Source organism: Lagopus muta, chromosome 7, assembly GCF_023343835.1.
Source record: "Lagopus muta isolate bLagMut1 chromosome 7, bLagMut1 primary, whole genome shotgun sequence".
Classification (NCBI taxonomy): domain Eukaryota; kingdom Metazoa; phylum Chordata; class Aves; order Galliformes; family Phasianidae; genus Lagopus; species Lagopus muta.
In genome coordinates, this window is record NC_064439.1 from 47,997,278 (window position 1) to 48,016,939 (window position 19,662).

At 37.4% G+C, this 19,662-nt stretch overlaps 1 protein-coding gene across 4 annotated transcripts in view; it reads right to left on the minus strand.

The window, feature by feature from the left end:
* Positions 1–1,442: 1,442 nt before the first annotated feature.
* GOLGA4 (golgin A4) overlaps positions 1,443–19,662 on the minus strand; it is a 58,860-nt gene continuing 40,640 nt past the window's right edge. For 3 of the 4 annotated variants that reach the window (XM_048950752.1, XM_048950750.1, XM_048950753.1), the window contains 10 exons: positions 19,429–19,550; positions 18,712–18,842; positions 15,930–16,043; positions 14,993–15,013; positions 14,680–14,748; positions 14,081–14,156; positions 12,192–12,295; positions 7,328–7,414; positions 4,204–4,267; positions 1,443–2,198 (listed from right to left, as the gene is read on the minus strand). In XM_048950752.1, the coding sequence (XP_048806709.1) occupies positions 4,238–4,267; positions 7,328–7,414; positions 12,192–12,295; positions 14,081–14,156; positions 14,680–14,748; positions 14,993–15,013; positions 15,930–16,043; positions 18,712–18,842; positions 19,429–19,550 (754 nt within the window). In that variant the 3' untranslated portion in view covers positions 1,443–2,198; positions 4,204–4,237. The remainder of the gene's footprint in view (positions 2,199–4,203; positions 4,268–7,327; positions 7,415–12,191; positions 12,296–14,080; positions 14,157–14,679; positions 14,749–14,992; positions 15,014–15,929; positions 16,044–18,711; positions 18,843–19,428; positions 19,551–19,662) is intronic. The other variant, XM_048950751.1, reaches the window with a different exon arrangement.

Sequence of the window (19,662 nt, forward strand, 5' to 3'; positions counted from 1 at the left end):
CCATTAAATAAAGAAGCAGATGAAACTTCAGTTTGCCCCAAACCTTGCAGCTACACCTTTTCCATTACGTTAAGAAGCAGTTACGTGATTGCTTATGAGTAATTTATAGAAGGGAAAATAACTTTTTTTGAACAAGTGAACCTGGGGAGCATTTTTCTGATTTTTTAATTAAAAAGCACAATCAAGGATAACTCTGTCATCTCCCTTGCACTCTTTCATTAGGTCACTTCAGGGGAAAAAAAACCCCCTATCATTTATTTGCTCTGTCTTTCACATGAATATGACAGACAGTGTCAGTTTGGCCTGCTGCACTTAGGTCATGCTTGATGAAGTGCTGCCCATAGCCAGCAACTTTCATGTAGAAGGGAAAGAACAAGGCCAGGACACACAAACAACAGCCTATTTGTAAAAAGAGAAAAGCACAGTAAGTGATCATAATGAAACTCACTGTCAAAATAACAGATCCCCGTATTTAATTTCCCAAACCCTAGGAAAACCTATACCTTACGTGGAAAACTGAAGCACAAAGTCCATGTTTTGGGTTGATCTAATGGTAACGATAGCCAAATCCTACAAATCCCCAGCCAACCAGGAAGGAACGTGCATTTTTCAGAAGCAAACGTACCCTGTAAGTGCAGCACAGGCTGCTGAGACATCTGGCAACACACTGGAAGACAGGGATCAGATATACTGCAGAAGGAAAAACTTTCTATAGCTGAAAATATTGCAAATAAAAAAAAAATTAAAAAAAAAATCTGACAACTGGTGTTTAATACAGGGGGAAAACAAATGCTGCAACCAATAAAGCAGCATGAAGAGATTTTGCCAGGCAGCAAGTGAATATGAAGATGCAGCTCTGGGTCCTTAGTATCAAAAGCAAGGAACAGACAGAGCATCCCCAGAATAGGGTGATGCCTGCTCCAGGCAGGTGCACCAGCAGTGAACCACTCCTTCCTAACTACTCACTGCTCCTGTAAAGCAGACAGGGAACCTGCTTAAGCAGGGGGGTTGGATTCGATGATCTCTCGAGGTCCCTTCCAACCCCTGCAATTGTGCGATTCGGTGATCTTTCAGGCAGGCAGCGTGTTCAGAAGCCCTGCTTGTGATCAGAGATGAACTTCTGAGGTTTGTCGTTCCTATCAAAAATAATACAGAGGATTGATCAGCTTGAACCACTGAAAACCTTCACAAAGCAAACCTCCCTACTTGCTACACGCTATCTCAATATGCACTGAGATAGATGCACACACTACACTATCAGCTCAGTATGCACCTGTTTTACAGGTTGCTTTCCCTGGAAAATTTGAGTAGTTGCACTGATTTCTTAAGCTCTTGACATGGGAGCAATTTCAGCCTGGAAACGTCTCAGGAAAGGATGTCCTGAACAGGAATGAGAACAAAACTGGTGGAGCCTTTCAAAAGAAGCAGCATACAACAAGAAGTTCCAAAATTATACAGTAAATAAACTTTATTTCATCTCAGCTCCCGTCAGATTAGTGCTGTTGACAGTCACAGATCAGCATATGATACAGTTATGTATTAACTATTTACAATTTACAGTAATGTATTTTTTCTTTTTCTCTCCAGAAAATATAAGTACAAAAGCTAGAAGTAAACAAATGAGGTACTGCAATTCGGATTTATTGTAGGCAAAAGCATATAGGAAGTGACCTTTAGCAAACAATCAGATCAAATTGGTAGAGGAGTAGTCAAACAAGAGTGCCCAGTTCATCCGGAAAAATCACCTCAACTGCTATCCATCCAAAAATGTATTGCACTATTCATTCAAAAATAAAAAAATAAATAGAAGAGACAAACCATTTAGTTCAACTCTTAAAAAACACCCAGTATACAGTATAGAGATACAGTAATGGGCAATTCCTTCCTAGGGTGGCCTTTTCTCTCCTTTAAAAAAATAACCTTTAACACAAAATAGAAGAGTGTTCAATAGAAGAGAAAAAAGACTCATCCCCAGATGACCCCTGATTAGCGTCTCTCGTCAAGGCAGTTTTAACTATGCTCATGGTCCAAAGGTGGTGCTGAGCTTTGGTTCTTGCTGTTCCATTTGTGACCTTGAATAACAGCTTTTCTTCTCGCCCCCCCTCAAGAGGCAACAGACAGAGATATGAACGTGTTTCTAAGCAGCACTGTTAGGAGACATTCCCACTGTCATCTCCTCAGGACGGTCGTAGCCATGACTAGAGAAATGGAAAGAGAAAAGAAATGAATAGACAGTTTTTTATTAAGAGCAACTCAGAAGCACTTACTATTAAAAATGAAATTATTATTGATCATTGAGATACAAGAATTTCAGATTAAATCAAACGACAGCATTATGAGGCAATTTTGATTCATAATTCCATTCTGATATTATCGCAACAGTTGAGAAGGTTGATTTAAAAATCAAATTGAGTCAAAAGACCTGTAACAGAACAGGCAGAAATACCACTGGAAATAGTGAAGTCTGCCATAGTGTCACACATCGATCCACTTAAAAACTCAACACAACTGCTGTCCTCTGTGCATAAGGTCTGCCATCCAAACTGCAGGGAAGTCCCATTTGGGGGCTATCAAGATCACAACTTTCACAACGATCACCTTAATTTTCAAGTTTCATGCACACTAGAAAATTATTCCTTCTGCTGGCAAGCCATTAATCTTAAGTTACAAAAATATCTGAGACAAACTAAAGAGCAACAATGCAATAATGAGGGCTGCAAAGCTTCCATGCCTACTGTCCTACAGTACAGGCATTTGCTAACAATAAAGCCAAAAATCAGGCCCTCCTGTGACAGCTGAGAACGTACAAAGCTTCTACATCAGCACTACAGAAAGCACAAGGATTTAAGTTTCAAATGTGCTTCCTGCAATAATGTTGTAAAGAGCTTTGTTCTCTCATTGCTAACAGTTCAATTATTTTTAAAAGAAGCTGCTGATTTTGTCAAGAAGCTATTGCATTTTGAGTGCAATAAAGTGCATTTGCTATTGTATTTAAAGGGAAAGGTTTAAAAGATCACAAAATAAAGTGGAAAGTGTGAATGTTAGCTAAGAGATTCTTTTTTCCCTTCAGAAAAAATATTTTAGGCTGTACTGGTAAGAGGAAAAGATTGGCCAGCTGCACTGTGTGGTCTGGCAATGGAATGGGCCCAGGCTGGTCCTTTTTGGGTGAAGGGGTGCAGGCCAGGAACACGTGCTGAGCAGGGCACTGTGTTACAGCCAACAGCGACTGCTCCAGGTGCACTGAACTGACTTCTGGCAACTGTGCAGAGCTCTGCCATTGCAAAGGATGAAGGAAAGTTACACTGACCATATCCTACAGAACTCATCGTGAAGAGTTTATTAAACACCATGCTCTAATGGTAACATTAGGCAATGCAAAAAGCATTGCCAGGGCGTTTGCACGTTCTGCTCCTCTCTCATCCACTACTACTCTTTCACATTGTTTGTTTAGCTGGGTTGGTCAGATGCAACCTTTTCCTTTAGATCTACGCCAGCTTTTGCTTTCTTGTAACACCATGAATAGCATTACACCTCCTTTGTGAAAATAACTTCATAAAACCTGGAAAAAGGCAGAGTAAACTGAAAGCATAAAGGTCCCCAAAGGTGCTCTCCCTAATCTTGGTGCCCTACGTTCTCTTGACACCAAGCCAGGGCTCTGATTCAGGGAAGTACTGACTACTAAATGCCACCATACTCCAATCACTCTACAGAGCATATTTCATTAAGCTTTTCTCAAATAACACATTATCATATTTAGAAGATGTACAAAATTCATTTCAGGCAATACCATCGTTTTCAAAACTGACTTATCTATTCACTTATTCCAAAACCTACAAGGAGATCAGAAGATGGATTAGGATAAAGCCAACTACAAAAAAGGTAACATTACACACCTTTGATTTTAAATAAGATTTTTCCCCTATAACTGAGATTTTTGCACCTCAATCAACGTTTCAAGTTATTCTTGTATCTCAGAAAGACTGCTTTTGAATCTATATTTACCATGCTCAGACTTGGATTTGTAACGTAAGAATAAAGCAAAGTTTATCATATGCTTACAAAACAAAGTCTTAAAATGCTTTTAATTACCAAAAGGAGCCAAGAGAGGAGGAGAAAGAGAGAAAAAAAAGCAGAAGAATGATTAATATCATACTACAGGTTTTTATCTCCAAAGGAAACAAGTACATATTAGGCTTCACTCACCCACATGCTAACTAAGCACAGACTGATGGAATATTCAGAAGATACCACTGCGAGGTGAGGCAAACTACAAAGCCAGGAAGAAAACAGCTTATTGGACTACATGGTAAAGCACAGGTAAGAATGCTGTGAACATCTACTGATTACAGATGAGATTGCTGCAGTCAGGTCACAATAAGTAGGTAACAAAAAACACATTAGTGCAGGAGATACATTGGTCACACACTTATTTGTTGAGTGATCTGTTAAAGGTTTAGGTAGAAACCTCTCAAGTACATTCCTACTGTTTAAGACAGACAGACTAAAAGGACAAGTACTCACAGGCCCTTCCTACACACACATTTGTTCCTTTTCAGTAGCACATTTGATTGACAATTTACACACTAAAATTAAACCTTTTGGCTGTAAATGCACATCCAAAACCAGCTAGGCTTTACGTTAACAATGCACATTGATAAGTTTGTAATGTTATTACTCATTACTGCTATCATTCTGGTATTGTGTGGAGAAACACGACAATCATGTTAGCACACATCAGCAAACAAACCAACCCCAGCACATCTCTCTGCAGAATCATTTATGACTCCCCCACTTGTTTCAGTCTGGAACAGAGTTACCAAAGATTCGCCACAAGCATTAATTTGTTGTTTGGTAAACAAATGCAACTTTGAAACTCAAGACAAAACTGACTGTGTCCTTCGTTAGCTACATAAGCAAGTGCTTATATCTGACTTGCTGTCAGATGTCTATTTTTTCATCTCTGTGTACTTGGAAAGGACAAAAATGACAGGCTAAATCTGAGCCAAGAAACACTGCTACGTGAAATTGGAGACGTTTCTCATTAACACATCAACTTCTTTGAATTTTGATATTCAGAACCATCAACGCGCTGGCAGCCTGGAAAAAAGTTCTTTGTGTGACTGGCCATGATTTAGTCCCAAATTATTAGTTAGTACCAAAACTTGTTGGATTAACTTGAAGTTTTCTTTGGTATCAGGATTTGTGAGCACCTCTTTTGAGAAGACCAAGTTTCACATGGAGCTGAAATATAAACTCCAACTCTAACCTCACTTCTGACCAACTCAGAATGGCTCCTAAAGTATTATTAGAGTGTGCAAATAAATAAAATAAAATAGAAAGTCAGCTTTCTAACTGAAGGTCTGAAAAAGAGTCTTAGGAAAGCCATAATTACGGCTGTATTTATTTATAATTTATGATTTGTTATATTATTTTGGAAGCAAGAGTAGTGTGAAGAACTTCAAATAATACAGCAGAGATGAGAAACTGGTTTAAATAAAAGCCTTTTGAGAACAAAAATAGGACTTGCAGCACACAAGACATTACTGTTACACTTTAATCAGCATTTACACGACCTTCAAAGTATATTAAAGACTGCAAGGCTGACAGAAGAACAAAGTCTACAGGAAAATGTTGTAGTATCAAATGCTTTCCTCATCTGATACCTCACGCTGATGAAATGATGGAAACTTTCTATGAAATTCATTTCCAGGGCTCAACAGGATGTTTATGCTGATGCAGTAGCATTATGAGAAGTGCAACTACAGGTGAAAACATTCCAAATTTGATTTTGTTTCTGTAAGTGTTCAATATATCCAAGAGGCAAGTGAGAAAAAGTGAATGCAGCTCTTTCTCTCACTGAAATCCCTAAATATTGTACCCAGCTAATCCACAAAGGGAAGGATCACAATACTGACTTCAGACAAAGCTATGACTGCAGTTTTTGTCTTAATAAAAAGTAACTCCACTGTATAAAACAGTAAGAGGAATACCACATAAATGTTTATGCCCATATATTCTTCATCTCTTTTGGCCCTGCTTCTGAAACCCCAATTCAGCTCTTCAGTAAAGACGAAGTATTTAATATGTTTGTTTAAAATGGAAAGGCAAACAGAAAACAAACAAAACCTATCATCACAGACATTCCAAAACCACAAGGAGTGAAGCTGGTACAGTTCCACAGTATCCCTCAAAAAATTTAGGGGTAAAAATAAAAACAATAAAGTGATAATAATTAAAACAAAGGCTAGCAATATTTAATTATTTACAATTAAAAGGAATCATTCTCTATTGAATGTCCCACCACTTTTACACTCTAATGCATGCATCAATGCAGACTGATTGCCATCACTTTATTTCCTCCCCCAAAGCTGCACAAGGTCAAATCTTGCTATTGTATTACTCAGCACCACTGGTAAAAAGGCAGCACTGCAGAAAATGTTTTAAATTCTTATTTTTCATTTGTCCTTACTGAGAGTTAACTGACATATTTTGATGCTTCCTTAGTACAATACATAAATAAACAAATTCTTGTTAGGATACTGACACAAAATTCCACATATGTGGTTTTATAGGGAAATGGTTTGAAGTTGAAGGAGAGAAGATTGAGGTTGGATGTCAGGGGGAAGTTCTTTACAGAGAGAGTGGTGAGGTGCTGGAACAGCTGCCCAGAGAGGCTGTGATGCCCCGTCCATCCCTGGAGGTGTTCAAGGCCAGGTTGGATGGGGCCCTGGGCAGCCTGGGCTGCTGTGAAATGTGGAGGTTGGTGGCCCTGCATGTGGCGGGGGGTTGGAGATTCAAGATCCTTGAGGTCCCTTCCAACCCTGGCCATTCTGTGATTCTGTACATATTCCACTTTTATAGCACAAATCCCAAGCAGGTGAACTAATGAGTTTTCTATTCTACAAGCAAATGCTGCTCTTGTGTTTATCAAATATTATACTCCAGGGCTAAAAAAGCCTTCTCTTCTACCATTTTTTTCCATAGAACACCTATGAATTCAGAATAAACTTCTGAATTTAAGTAACACAAATATTCCCTCAGTTAACTTTTTTGGTAAGAAAATTAATCTCAGAATAGCAGCTTTCACAAATGCGGTTTAGACAGAAATTCTAGTTAAGAAAATGTGCTTGTTTTTGTTTTTTTTTTTCATTTTTGCTATAACCTACTGGCAGAATTTGACATTCCATTGGAGGGAAAGGGGGAGAAATGGAGTTCTCCTGAATGAAGAAAGTGTGAAAGAGAGATCTAAAGTTTCCAATTTCTTATTCTTGCAACATCACCTCTTGCACTTAAGCTTATTGAACGTAAGCTTATTACTACAACCTACCAGTGGTCGTGCATCCTCTCGTTCTAATATCTTCTGAGTCTGATCAGCTGGGAACTTCAGCACTGTTGTTATAACCTTGGCCATTGTCTGAAAAGAAGCAGATCATCTGTAATTATTATCATGTGACCTAAAATGCTTCTTAACATTTTAAAATATGCTTCTCTTGAGAATACTGAGTGTTATTCTTCAGTAATGTCACCAAAAAGCATAACGAAAGGAATTAAAAAATAACCACCAGTTTCATGCTGTATCTGCATGGCATGATACATTATGTGAAATACATGGAAGCCAGGAGTGTTCATTTCACTGTCACAAACTGCAGCTCCTGTACTACGATGTAAGCTCTGGAGTATTCATGTCCATTAATAACGACAGCAAACTGTTGCCAATCCTGCTCATGCCACATTTAATCTTAATGCAGCCTTTCTGAAAAGCTCATCTGAGGCACGTGGAACCTGAAAGAGTCTTTATGAATTCACCTATATTCACTGCACCCAAATATTTAGTAAAGAAACACAAAGAAATGAAACACCGAGAAAGATCCAAATGTGAGATGTAGAACTGCAGTTGTCAAAATATTGTCAGCAGGTGCACAGTAGCTCGTATTTAACCAGCAAAACATTTAGACAACCTCAGATGGAACATGGTAGAATGTCGAACTTTCGTGCTAAGCAAGCAATTATTTCTCTTTTAAAAACAGATTAGTGGGAAGAAAAAATTCCAGCAGACACAGAAGGTGGTTCTGGTGACTTTCACAAGAGAGGGCAAGGTAAGAACTGCAGGGCAGCTCCAACAGGACGCGGCTGCTACAGGAGCTGTAGCTGTTGCTCTTCAAGAATGCGGGTGAGATAAGATTGCTGCTCTCCAAGTCCACTGCTTATTACCAGCCTCACCACACGTGGAATGAAGAGGGAGATTGCAGCAACAAAGCAGCTGCAGGACAAAAATGACCACAGCTAAAAGAGAGAGGTAAACCTCTAACTTGCAGATACTGCTTCTGTCTATAATTCATTAGGCATAAATATTGAATATAACAAGTCCTGTTGAAACCCTTCAATTAAAAAAAAAGGTTTCATTTAAATATATTGGCAGCTCCCATAATTAAAAAGAGCCTTTAATGCAGTTCCCAGATACAATTAGGAGCATTCCCAGCATCACAAGCAGACCCTGTGCTTCTATCATCTCTTTTGGCAAAACCCTGATCACAATGATCTGGGACTGAAAGATCAGAAAGCACTGAGCTTAGCTTCAAACTGTTTGATCATTTTCCACAGGACACAATAGCGTGCAAATGTTAACAAAAAATATACAAACACTGCAAATACTGCATGAAGGCACAGATTCTTACGTGCCAACTTAAACAGAGGCTAAAATCTTCTTTCCTGACAAGTGTTTTGTAATTCATTGCTCTCAGTGACTTGAAATTTCCCATGGTCTTGGGGCTACTACAGAGATTCTAAAGCAGAAGAATTCAGTACGACTCACAGTGGAGAACTTACTTCACTAACAGCCTCTGTCACTGGGGATAACAAAACAGTAACTGTGAACATACGTGGATGCTCCTGGGTGTGCATCCCTGTACCCAGCCACTGACAGACTCACAGCTTTCACAAACAGAATAACCAGTCCTATTGTTGAGATGCCAGCTTGCCTTTCTTTCTGAGGTCAGTTATGTGAGCTCTGTAAATAATGCTTTCACAGTGATTATCCATCAGCCCCCTTCGTTTAGAGGGCTGCAGGTCAAAGCCAGACCCTTCAAAAATCATGCAGGAGTTTGACAGAAATATCCCTTGTCATTGTGCAGTGCACAAAAGCATGGCCAGCTGCCAGAAAAAGATTTGCATGAATTTATTACCTCCAATATGTGAGTTGGAGAGCAGCAAAGCCTGAAGCAAGTCTGACAGGACATAATTTGTGCTATTTCACTCACTATCTAGCCGATGGAAACACATTTATCAAACATATACAACATTCAGACCGACTTTCTGACTTCAGAACAGACTCCAAGTGGCACAATGAAGTAGCAAGGAGAAGCATCTGCCAGAATGGTCCTCCAGGACTTTTGCAAGACTTCAGATGAAGTGTGCAATAGAGCTGGAAGTTCAGCCGTTCACGTGCTTGTAGAAAATGCAGTGTTATTGAACCTGATTGTGTATGTCATGCATCTCTGAGGTCAGATATTCTGAACAAGGTGCATGCTTAAAAGTTGGTGATTTCATTTGACAGATTGTGCCAAGGAAAAACAAAGGGAAAAAGAATTAAAGGACTGGAGGGGAAGACAATAAACGTTCCCCAGCAAATGCAAATGTGCACATTAGTGAAACAGCTTACAAAGATCGTGACAAGCTGCAGATTATACGGGTTAAATGTTATAGTCATAATCACTGAGTCTTAGCTACTGAGCCACTATCGACTCATTATTTCTCTTAGCTTTCCAGCACTTTTGCACAACTGATGCATTCACTCATCCCCCCACTTAATACAATACCAGAACTGTTTACCAGGCTGCATCAATGGTAAATTGTTCCGGACAGTTTGCACAGCTTCTGTAGAACTGCTTGCACTAAAGAGGGCATCAGGCCCACAGAGATGACTTATTCCACTGCAGAACTACTTCTGAGACACAGAGTGCTTTTTGTACTCTGTAAAGGAAACCCTGCTCAGAGAAGGGCCACTACAATGGTCTGGGGAATAGACTGCATATCTTGTAAGAAATAATTGCCTCACCTGGTCCATGAAAACAGAAGCTAAGAGGGTACATCTGTGTCAAATAGGTTGATCTCAGTCGAGATCTTTAAACTCAATTAATGCATTGGGAATAAGAAGTACATATTAATATACAGTCTAAATCTCTTAACACAGTATTAGATGGATTATAACAATCACATCACCATTTATTATGGATCTCCAATCAGCATAGCAGGAAGAAACCAAACTATTTTCAAGACATAGTTGAGTACACTTAAGGTATGAGACACAACCCTAACTGCAGAAGCTAACCTCAGTGCCTTCCAGTCACATAATCAATGGTTGAACAACAGCACGAGATCAGCTTGAAAGCACTATTTGAAGCAAAATTGAAGAAACCACCAAAATATCTACAGATTTACATTAGCAAATATGTAAATATAGGTATGTTAGCCTTCATTGCATTTTAGTTTTTCATTAACAAATACCAGTACAGCTACATCCTTGATCACCTAATAACAGCAATACCAGAAACCTTTCCTTTTTTGCAACATATTAGAACATTTATCCTCAAATAAAAATTGCTATGATGTTATCAGATCAGGTTAATATAAAAATATGATAGAAATACAATCGCATTCAATTTAAGTTTATCATTCATTACCTATCTAAATCCGATTTCCCAAAGCTAATAGCTGTAGTGCTTTGAAAATTGTTTATTATGCATCTTCATTTGAATTAAATTTACTTTCCCTTTCACTGATATCAATTTTAAAACAATGCCTTCACAAGTTATTATAGGAACTCAATGTCTATTTTTCCTGATACAGTTTTTCCCCTCATCTGCTTTCAGGAGCCTGTGTGCAGGAAAAGTTGTAGTGGCATCTTCCAATTGCAGAGTGTAATCTCCAGAGCAAATACATACACACACAAATACAGATATCTTTCAATCACAGCAACTGGAGGAATGACGGAATGCTTGCTACCTGCACCACCAATACACACCAGTCATCCATCACAGTCTCGTGGGGTGGCTGAAGTTGGAACATGGCTGACAAAGTTTGTTATTGTGGTTAATGTTTAAGTCCCTCAGAATTCAAAAGCTATTGTAATTATCCAGTAATTATCCAGTAATGCACGTATTTTTCCTTAGTGATTTCAATCAGATGCTATTAAGGTGAGAGAGCCAGCCAATGAGGCACAGGCCTAGGAACAGAAGCTAACTAGTGATTCTAGTTTGTTTTGGATCCAGGATTTATGTTTCTCATAAAAAAGAAGTTAAATAGCAAAGTAAGAAAAGGGATGAAAAGAGAGAGGAATCCTGTCAGGACAAGAAGTCCTGTGTAGAACAAATTTTATTCCATTAGGAGCACAGTGAGAACAGACCCAACTAACACAGAAACCTGCATAAAACCTTTTTACTTAATAGTAGTCCAAGTTGAAAGCAGCACAACAAAGAATGGAAAAACTCCAGGGAGGAAAAAAAAATATTTATCCACATAGCATTTATCATCCAAGAAAAATGTTTGTGTTATGACATACCTCCTTTGAACCTGGTCAATCTCTTAGCATCAGTATTGTTACAAGCAAGTAAAATTCCAACATGGGAATGATTTCACAAGCTTGTCAGCGTACAACAAGGAGCCTACTGTGCAGCTTTTCTCTGCTTTTAAAAGTAAGTTAATGCTAACTAGTGAAGGTACACAGATTTGGGTGCCTTATAAAAGATTTTTAAGGAACAATCTGAAAAAAACCGTCATCTTCAGAGCTAGTAACAAGGTAATATTGAATACAACTGTAACTTAATCACATTTGCACCAAGATAACATCACAAAAGTTTGCTAATATAGTGCATATCAGCTTTCAAAGTCCAGTAAGCCTGACTGACACTAAGACTTCTGCTGGTAAAATAACACCTACCTGTAGAGGTATTTGTTTCTGTAAGTACCTTGGTGAGAGATGTGACACTTCCTCCCCCTCCCCAGTGTTCTCTCCTTTCACTTCCCCTATGTTTTATCTCAGTATCTCTTTGTAAAAAAGCCCTGAAAGTCCATTGAATCTTTTTACAATAACAGACAACACATGATGAAGCACCAACATCATGGCACTTTGGATCTATACAGCGAGGAAGCTGAACTTCACTCCACATCACACTGCTGCATACAACTTTCCATACCTTTGTCTCACGGCCCATCATATATTCAAAGAGCACTTTCCTCAAGTATTCAAACTCAGTAGGCTCTCCAAAGAGAGAAACGTCAGCATGATGAAGATTTCCATCTGTGTAAAGAAAAATAAGTATGTTTATACTGAGAGAAGTCACAGTGCAAACTGTTGCCACTGACAATAAGTCTTCCTCCCACCCTGATGGAGTAGCACTATTAAACACCAGCATGCCAGGCTGGCAGCAAAGTCTTGTGGCTTTTATTTATTTATTTTTTTCAATTGGTTGGAAACAGAAATGCTGAGGTATTGACAGGCTGACTCCTGTTCTTACCCCTGCCATCAAAATGGTTCCAAAGAATGTTTACCAATCAGGTGATAGGTGCTTTATATATAAAAATATAAATATATATTAAAAAAAAACAAAACAACTCTTATACATCATAAGAATGTGTGCACTCACAGTCAGAAAGTGACTGAAACAAAATGTAACCAAGTATGAAACACGGGCGTAGCGACCATAATTCTGCCAGTGCCTAAAACCTACTTAGAGCAATTTCCTGAAGCTTAAAATATAATGGATCAGCACATTTAATTAAATAAATTTAATAAATTTAATAAATAAATTCAATAAATTCAATTAAATAATCCTTAACAACGTACTACTCATGAAGTTTTGTTTTTAAATGAAAATTCAGGCATCTCTTCTTTTTAACTCATACCAGACAGACTTAAAACCTATTTCTTTAGATTCCCCTGTTTTTCTTGACTATGACTTGATTCCACTTTTGTATCAGTGCATCTGCAATCAGAAATAATACCAATTTAGGTTTCAGAGGGATTGCAGAAAAGATAAACTGATGTAACAGATTCTGAATTTAAGATAGTTGAAAACAGGGAAAAGTAGACTTAAAAAAAAAAAAAAGAAATAACTGCAAGTGTTTATATTTTTTTCAATGAAATGTGCTTTATTTGTATTAAAAAAGAAAGAATGTTCAAAGAAGGTGAACAGCTGCAGTATGAGATCAAGAGAGAAACTTTAGCTGTCTTACAGACAGCTTAGACAGGAGATACAGGATGCACAGAAGGAAACAAAAAAGGGAATACAAAGTTAAGAAAAAGAAAGAAAGAGGCATTCATGGGTGTGATAGGCAGTGGTATACCAAACTATGAATATAATCGTCAAGTTCTGCAAAGACAGCAGTGAAGGATAACTTTTATGAGGAATACTGATAGAGAATCAACTAATAGTTTAGCTTCTTCTTACCAAGCTAAAGAAGGAAGATAGAAAGATGCATAATTTAACCCAGCGTCGCAGGCCAATGGCAAATTAAATTAGCTGTTTAGAGTAGATATTGGACTGATTTGGACATAAGTCTTAGGAGAAAGTGGACTTTTGATAAAGAAGAAATGGTCCACAGAGATGGGTTAAAAATACTTGCTTGAAGTGCATAACAACTTTTTAAAGGAGTGTTCTTAATAAATATGGATAGAGCAAGAAAAGTAACAGTAAGGTAATCCAGGTGTCAGAGCAGGAGATCTTGGAAAGGACATTTAGTTATAAGAATGGCAGGAGTCCTGACATGGAACACAAGAGAGATTTGTGAAATGTAATAATTGCATAGTTAAGATGTTTAAAGAGTCACAAAGGCTGCACTCAATTAGCTAGGGTATAATTCCCCTCCACCCTATTTTCACTGAAACTGCCTCTATCAATCCCCCCAGAGATAACAGATGCTGATACAGAGCTGTCTCACTTGTAAGACATCAAACAGAAATGCTACATGATTTGCAAAACACATTATGAAAGTGTTTCAAAAAACCTGATGTTTTAATAGATTCTCTAAACAAAAGCATATCTTTCAAATAAACAAGCTTATGTGATGAAAAGCACGTACACACCTCTGAGTGGTGTCCCAACTGATGTGACATACATTTTCTTTTCATAATGTCTCAGCCTGTCTTCCAGTACATGAATCTAAACAGAGCACAGTCAAGATCAGAACTGTTAAAAGTAAGTTAGAAGTCAGCATAAGAAGTTCCAGCTAAACATCCTGACATTCTAGTAGAGCAAAATATATTTGCCCTTCAAAATGTTATTAACAACTGTGCCTAAGGAAAACGGTGCATACATGTATATAGACACATGAGAACATCTACTTATATACATATTCATATACTTAAATACATGTGACATATACATGTATATACATACACCCATATAAAAACACAGATATAAAATTACTTACTTACTTTACCTAAAACCAGAAGATCTAGTTTAGAAAAAGTGGGGAACCATAATTTGGTTACCCTGGGGACTGAGGAGTATTTTGAAAATGTGCATAGATGTATGAGTCAAAACTATTTCCCATGTATTAGTATCATACTTCCTGTACTGAGTTGTGCTCCATCATCAGTCGGAAGGAATAAAACATTTAATATTGCAAATACAGATCATCAAAAAAGATGATGTTCTCCCCTTGTTCAAGCAGCACCCTTACCTGCTCCTTGAACTCCTGCTCTTTCAGCTTTGAATCATTGACAAGTGTTGTCTTCTGTGCAAGCTGTGCCTGAAAGAACAGCCACATACAGAAAACTTGAACAAACTACTGAACATACTGCTTCAATGGCTCTGGGCAGCCTGGTCTGCTGGTAGGTGACCCTGCACATAGCAGGGGGTTGAAACGGGAGGATCACTGTGGTCTTTTTCAACCCAGGCCATTCTGATTCCATGATTCTATGATAAGCAGTACTGCTAGTTTCAAGGCATTACTTAGGGGGAAAAAAAATAAAAATAAAAAAATCCAAACTTACCTGAAGTTCTGCTATCGTTACCTAGAACAAGAAAAAAAAATCAGATGGAAATGCAGATATGAAAAAAGAAAATATCAAATATCTCATTCCCTTTAATCATTAATCATGCTTAATCGTATGACTAATCCAAGATGATAAACTGAAATGATCAAATCATGCATATTCTTTCACAAAGATGCTTCTATACTTACAGTAGCCCAAAATACTTTTTAATGCTTGCTTGTACTGACAAGCATCAAAGCTTATATTTAAATTCTCTTGGGTCTGTAATGCAATCATCATAAAGATAACTTGAAGAACATAGCATGTCTAAATACACAGTATGCCCAACGGTGCTAGCTATCAAAAAGCATATTCTCAAACTAAGGTTAATAGGAATTTTCTGATCAGTGACAACACCACATAGACTCTTCCTCATCTCAGTGTAAAAACAAGTCATATTTTTGTCCATCAAAGGAGAATTCCTCTGACTAAAACATGTTCTCAGAAAGACACATGCAGACACTCTTCTTTCAGTACAGAATTCTCTGTCCATCCTCGATATATTCAAAGGTCTATTTCAGTAATCTTAGGAATTTCAGCAAAAAAAAAATCCTTTTTTTGGAAGGGGAGGAGAAGGGCAGGGGATTTTTTGCCTCCTATGTGTTTTTTTTTTGTCATTACTGTTGCTTTTAGTTTTTTTTAAGAAGGAAAGGAAATTGCATTGGATCATTAGAATGTGATTTTCTTCTTTAACATCTCATTAAAAAAGGTAGTATCAAATAGTGCAGACTAGCACAGGTTCACTTTGGAAGGAGACAACACCTAAAAGAACAAAACGTACACGAAGGCGAATTTCAGACAAACAAAATTCGATTTAGGCTGCACATGTAGAACTTCATGAAGACAAAAACACGTCACACCTAGAGATACAACAGTAATGTCAATGCCAGCTCACATTTTCATTGTTCCGATGGTCCTTTTCTGCCATCCTTTGCTTGTACTCCTTCTGCAACTCCTCTAACTGTGTCTGCAACTCATGAACTTTTGTTGTCATTTCTTCTTCACGAGCCTTCAAATTACAGGAAGAAATCTTTAGTTAAACAATAAATAATCATCTAACCACTCAAAACTTAATGACAGCAGACTGACAGCAAAGACTTATGCCATATACAGAAACAATATGGCAGAAATCCGGCATAAGGCAAGTGAAAAAGAGCAAGAAACAACCAACCATAGGGGCTGAACAAGATTCTATGTTTGCATGGTTTCTTTATACTCTTCTATTTAAACAGTCAAAAAGAAAACTGGCAAAGCTAGTTGATTTTATTTTACATATATTTTTTTTTTAATGCTAAGAATCTAAATTCATTCATTTTCTAGACAGCTACCCATTGAAATAAATCAAAACTGCATGCACACCACCCAGTCATAGCAGGGAGCTAAAATACAGAAACAACCAGAAAGGATGATTAAAACTTCTGTAAGATATGACTTGTACAACCCACTGAGTAGAGATCATGATTTAGAGTTTGAAATAATTAGAGATCATGTGAGGTTCCAGCATGGAATTACATTAACTTCTTGTTCTATACAGCATCTGGCATACTCTGAAAATATATAAACCACACACTATCCAGATTAATTACAGTTGCAAACAAAGACTTCAATAAACCACAGAACCTACTCTTATTCACATGGGGATATGCATCTGAAATTACATATTTCAATTTTAGCTTAGACAGGCTTTAGATAAACTAGCTGGAGTACAACATTTAATTTTTCTCCAATTATACTCGTTAGTTTACCTATAGAAGAAAGACAGCCCTCAAGTTATAGGATATATTGATTTACAAGTCTATAATTAGGGAGACTCTGGTGAAATCCTATGTGATAACAGTGCTTATAAAAGATAAGCAGACAGCACGTAAAGCAAGACAAATTACCAGCAGAACATTTTGTAAATAACTTGTTCTAACAGAATGATTTATTCTTGCTGGTCTTTAAGGATGCACACATCAAGTTAGTCTAATTTTTAGCATCATTCACCACATTTCAAGTGCAAGAGCAAGCCACAAAGTTACTATGATCAAACTTCTTTCCTCCAACTGGCATGATTTGTGCTTCATCTCCTTACCTCTTATGACTGAGAGAAACCTCTCTGCATGACTTTCTTGATTCAAAGTTTCTCAAACCTGTCATGTGCCAAGTTGGGTATATTTATGGCAGTAACTGGTACCTTCACATTAAATTGATAAAATCTGTGGGTGCACGTGTTCCAATTTTTTTAGCAGAGATCTCAGTGAATTTAACAAATATTCACTCACTTTTAAGATTCTTGCAGCTCTTTTTCAGAATTCTCTGAATTGGGGCAAGGTTTCATTATTCTTTTGCCATAGTAACAAAAACACAAATACACCAGAAAATAAACATGGTCTGTAATTTAGAATATCACACCTTATTGTACTTTGAACATCACTGTTTGTGCCTCCAATTGCAACAAAGTCAAACAGAGCATAAACTTGCAACCCTACAAACTGTGTCCAGCATGCCTGCTTGTCACATCCATACAGACTAAATGTATCTCAAAGCAGAAAAGAACTACACCTTCACAATTTCACATCACTGATCTATTTCGGCCTTCACAGAAAGGATTTGAATGGCAGCATACTGCAAATGCAGGTATGATCTGGAATGATGTATGTCATAAAAAAAAATTAACTTCATGGTTTTATATTATGCTATTTTTCTAAATTCTGTGATAAAAAGAAAAAAAGGGGGACTGTTAAAATCCTGTCACATCCACTCAGATTGCCTCATGTTCAAAAACAGAGCAGGAAAGATCATCTGCCTGCAGATTTAGGGTTTTTTAGAATAAAATATTCAGACATAGCTCTTGGGACTCAGCATAAACAAACAGAAGTTCTCTTTATTACTGCAAATGGTTCTATTCAAAAAACAGTCTTTTAAACATTATTTGTGCAAGCAGAACTCGAATGTCCAAAGTTAAAGTCTGCATCCCAATACAGTAACAGTTTAGCACCTGAAAGCCATTCAGTCCATTGCAGTATATTTTCTGCACCTAAGCTCCTGCTTGACTAAAACAGAAAGCAACCCTAGAGGGTCAATTATCTCTGATACTGAAGTTGGCTGCTAACTTCTGGTTGGTGAGATATCAGAGCAAGGCTATGCCTACAAATGTCATGAAGATAGATTGTCCAGCTAGAAGTAAAAAATGGAAGTTTTACTTGCAAAAAACTTCCAAGAAAAGAACCTTACTTTAAGAACTGTGGTACCAATCCTGACAGAGCATGTCACAGAAGGGAGCTACACTGTGAGGATATCTCTAGCACTGTATTTAAATCCTTGCTAGAAGCAACAACATCATCTGGTGGATCTTCAATTTTAACTTGCTTGCTTTGGTTGCTATGATCTGGAGCACAGAAAAACTGCTGGAGGACATAAGGATTTACCACAGATCAGAGCTGGGGGCTGATCTTTGCTCTTCTTACACATTCCAAAAACACAACGAAATATTTTAATTGGAAACCAGGTCACCACACATGTAAAATATAATTCAATCAGAGAGATTTAAAAGATCTTTGCTACAATGCATTACAGTTTTCTGTCCAGTTCTGCAATGAAAAAAGAAGAGTTATTATGAAATTGTATGTAAGTATCCATATGTGTATGTAAGTATCCATATATGGAAGTAGCCAGATCACTTTTTAGAAAGATACCTCAAGGATTTCTTCATATTTTTTCACAGTTCTTTTCAGATCATCGTCTTTTTCTGCAATCTTTTTATGCAACTGAGTTGTCTCTATCTGGTGATTTTCTATCAGTTCAGATTCTACCTCTTGGGCTTTACCTATTCAAAATAAGAGAGGAGGCAAAATCAAAAGGCATACATATTTGGATGAATTAAGTCACAGTGCTATTTTAAAAGCTTAAAAAAATTGAAGTAGGTATCTATAAAAAAAAGCTCTTCAGGAAAACATATTATATTACTTGATTCTAATCCACATGAATTTTATTGTTAGCATTCTGGCATCTGGATCATGTTTTTCTGCCTGATGTCAGACCTTCTTTAGGAGTTAAGATCACAACCAGTAATTACCAACTAATTGCATCTCTTCCTCTATCCAGAAACAGCTGCAAATTTTCAGGAATTCCTCACTCTTAGGAGCATTTTCAGTAAACATGAAGTCAAAAGATACTTTCTTCTCCAACCCCAACTTACGTTACAGTGGTAAAAGATCAACAGTTAAAAAAAAAAGCTGAAATACCCTGTACTGTAGTTATAAAGAGCAAGAGAAGATTCCCCTTATTTCTCTAGGAAACCACAAATCATTACATACATATCTTCATCAGAGATGCAAATCAAATATCTTTTCCAAAACACCTGGTTACTTTCCAGCCTTTCCATTTTACATTTACATTACTGTACCACTTACTGATGGTCTCTTTTACAGCTGTTTCCAATTCCATTTCTTTTTGAGCAAGCTGAGTATTGAACTCTCTCATTAGCTGCTTTAATGTAGAGTTGTGCTTTAATTCAATGTCTTCCTGTTCACATCTGTACAAAAAAGTAAGAAAAAACTCATTGAGAAAATAGAAGTTTGAAGAGTATGAGAACAGTTTAACAAGGGAAGACATTCAGGAAGTTCCCAAAACTATTTTATAACGGG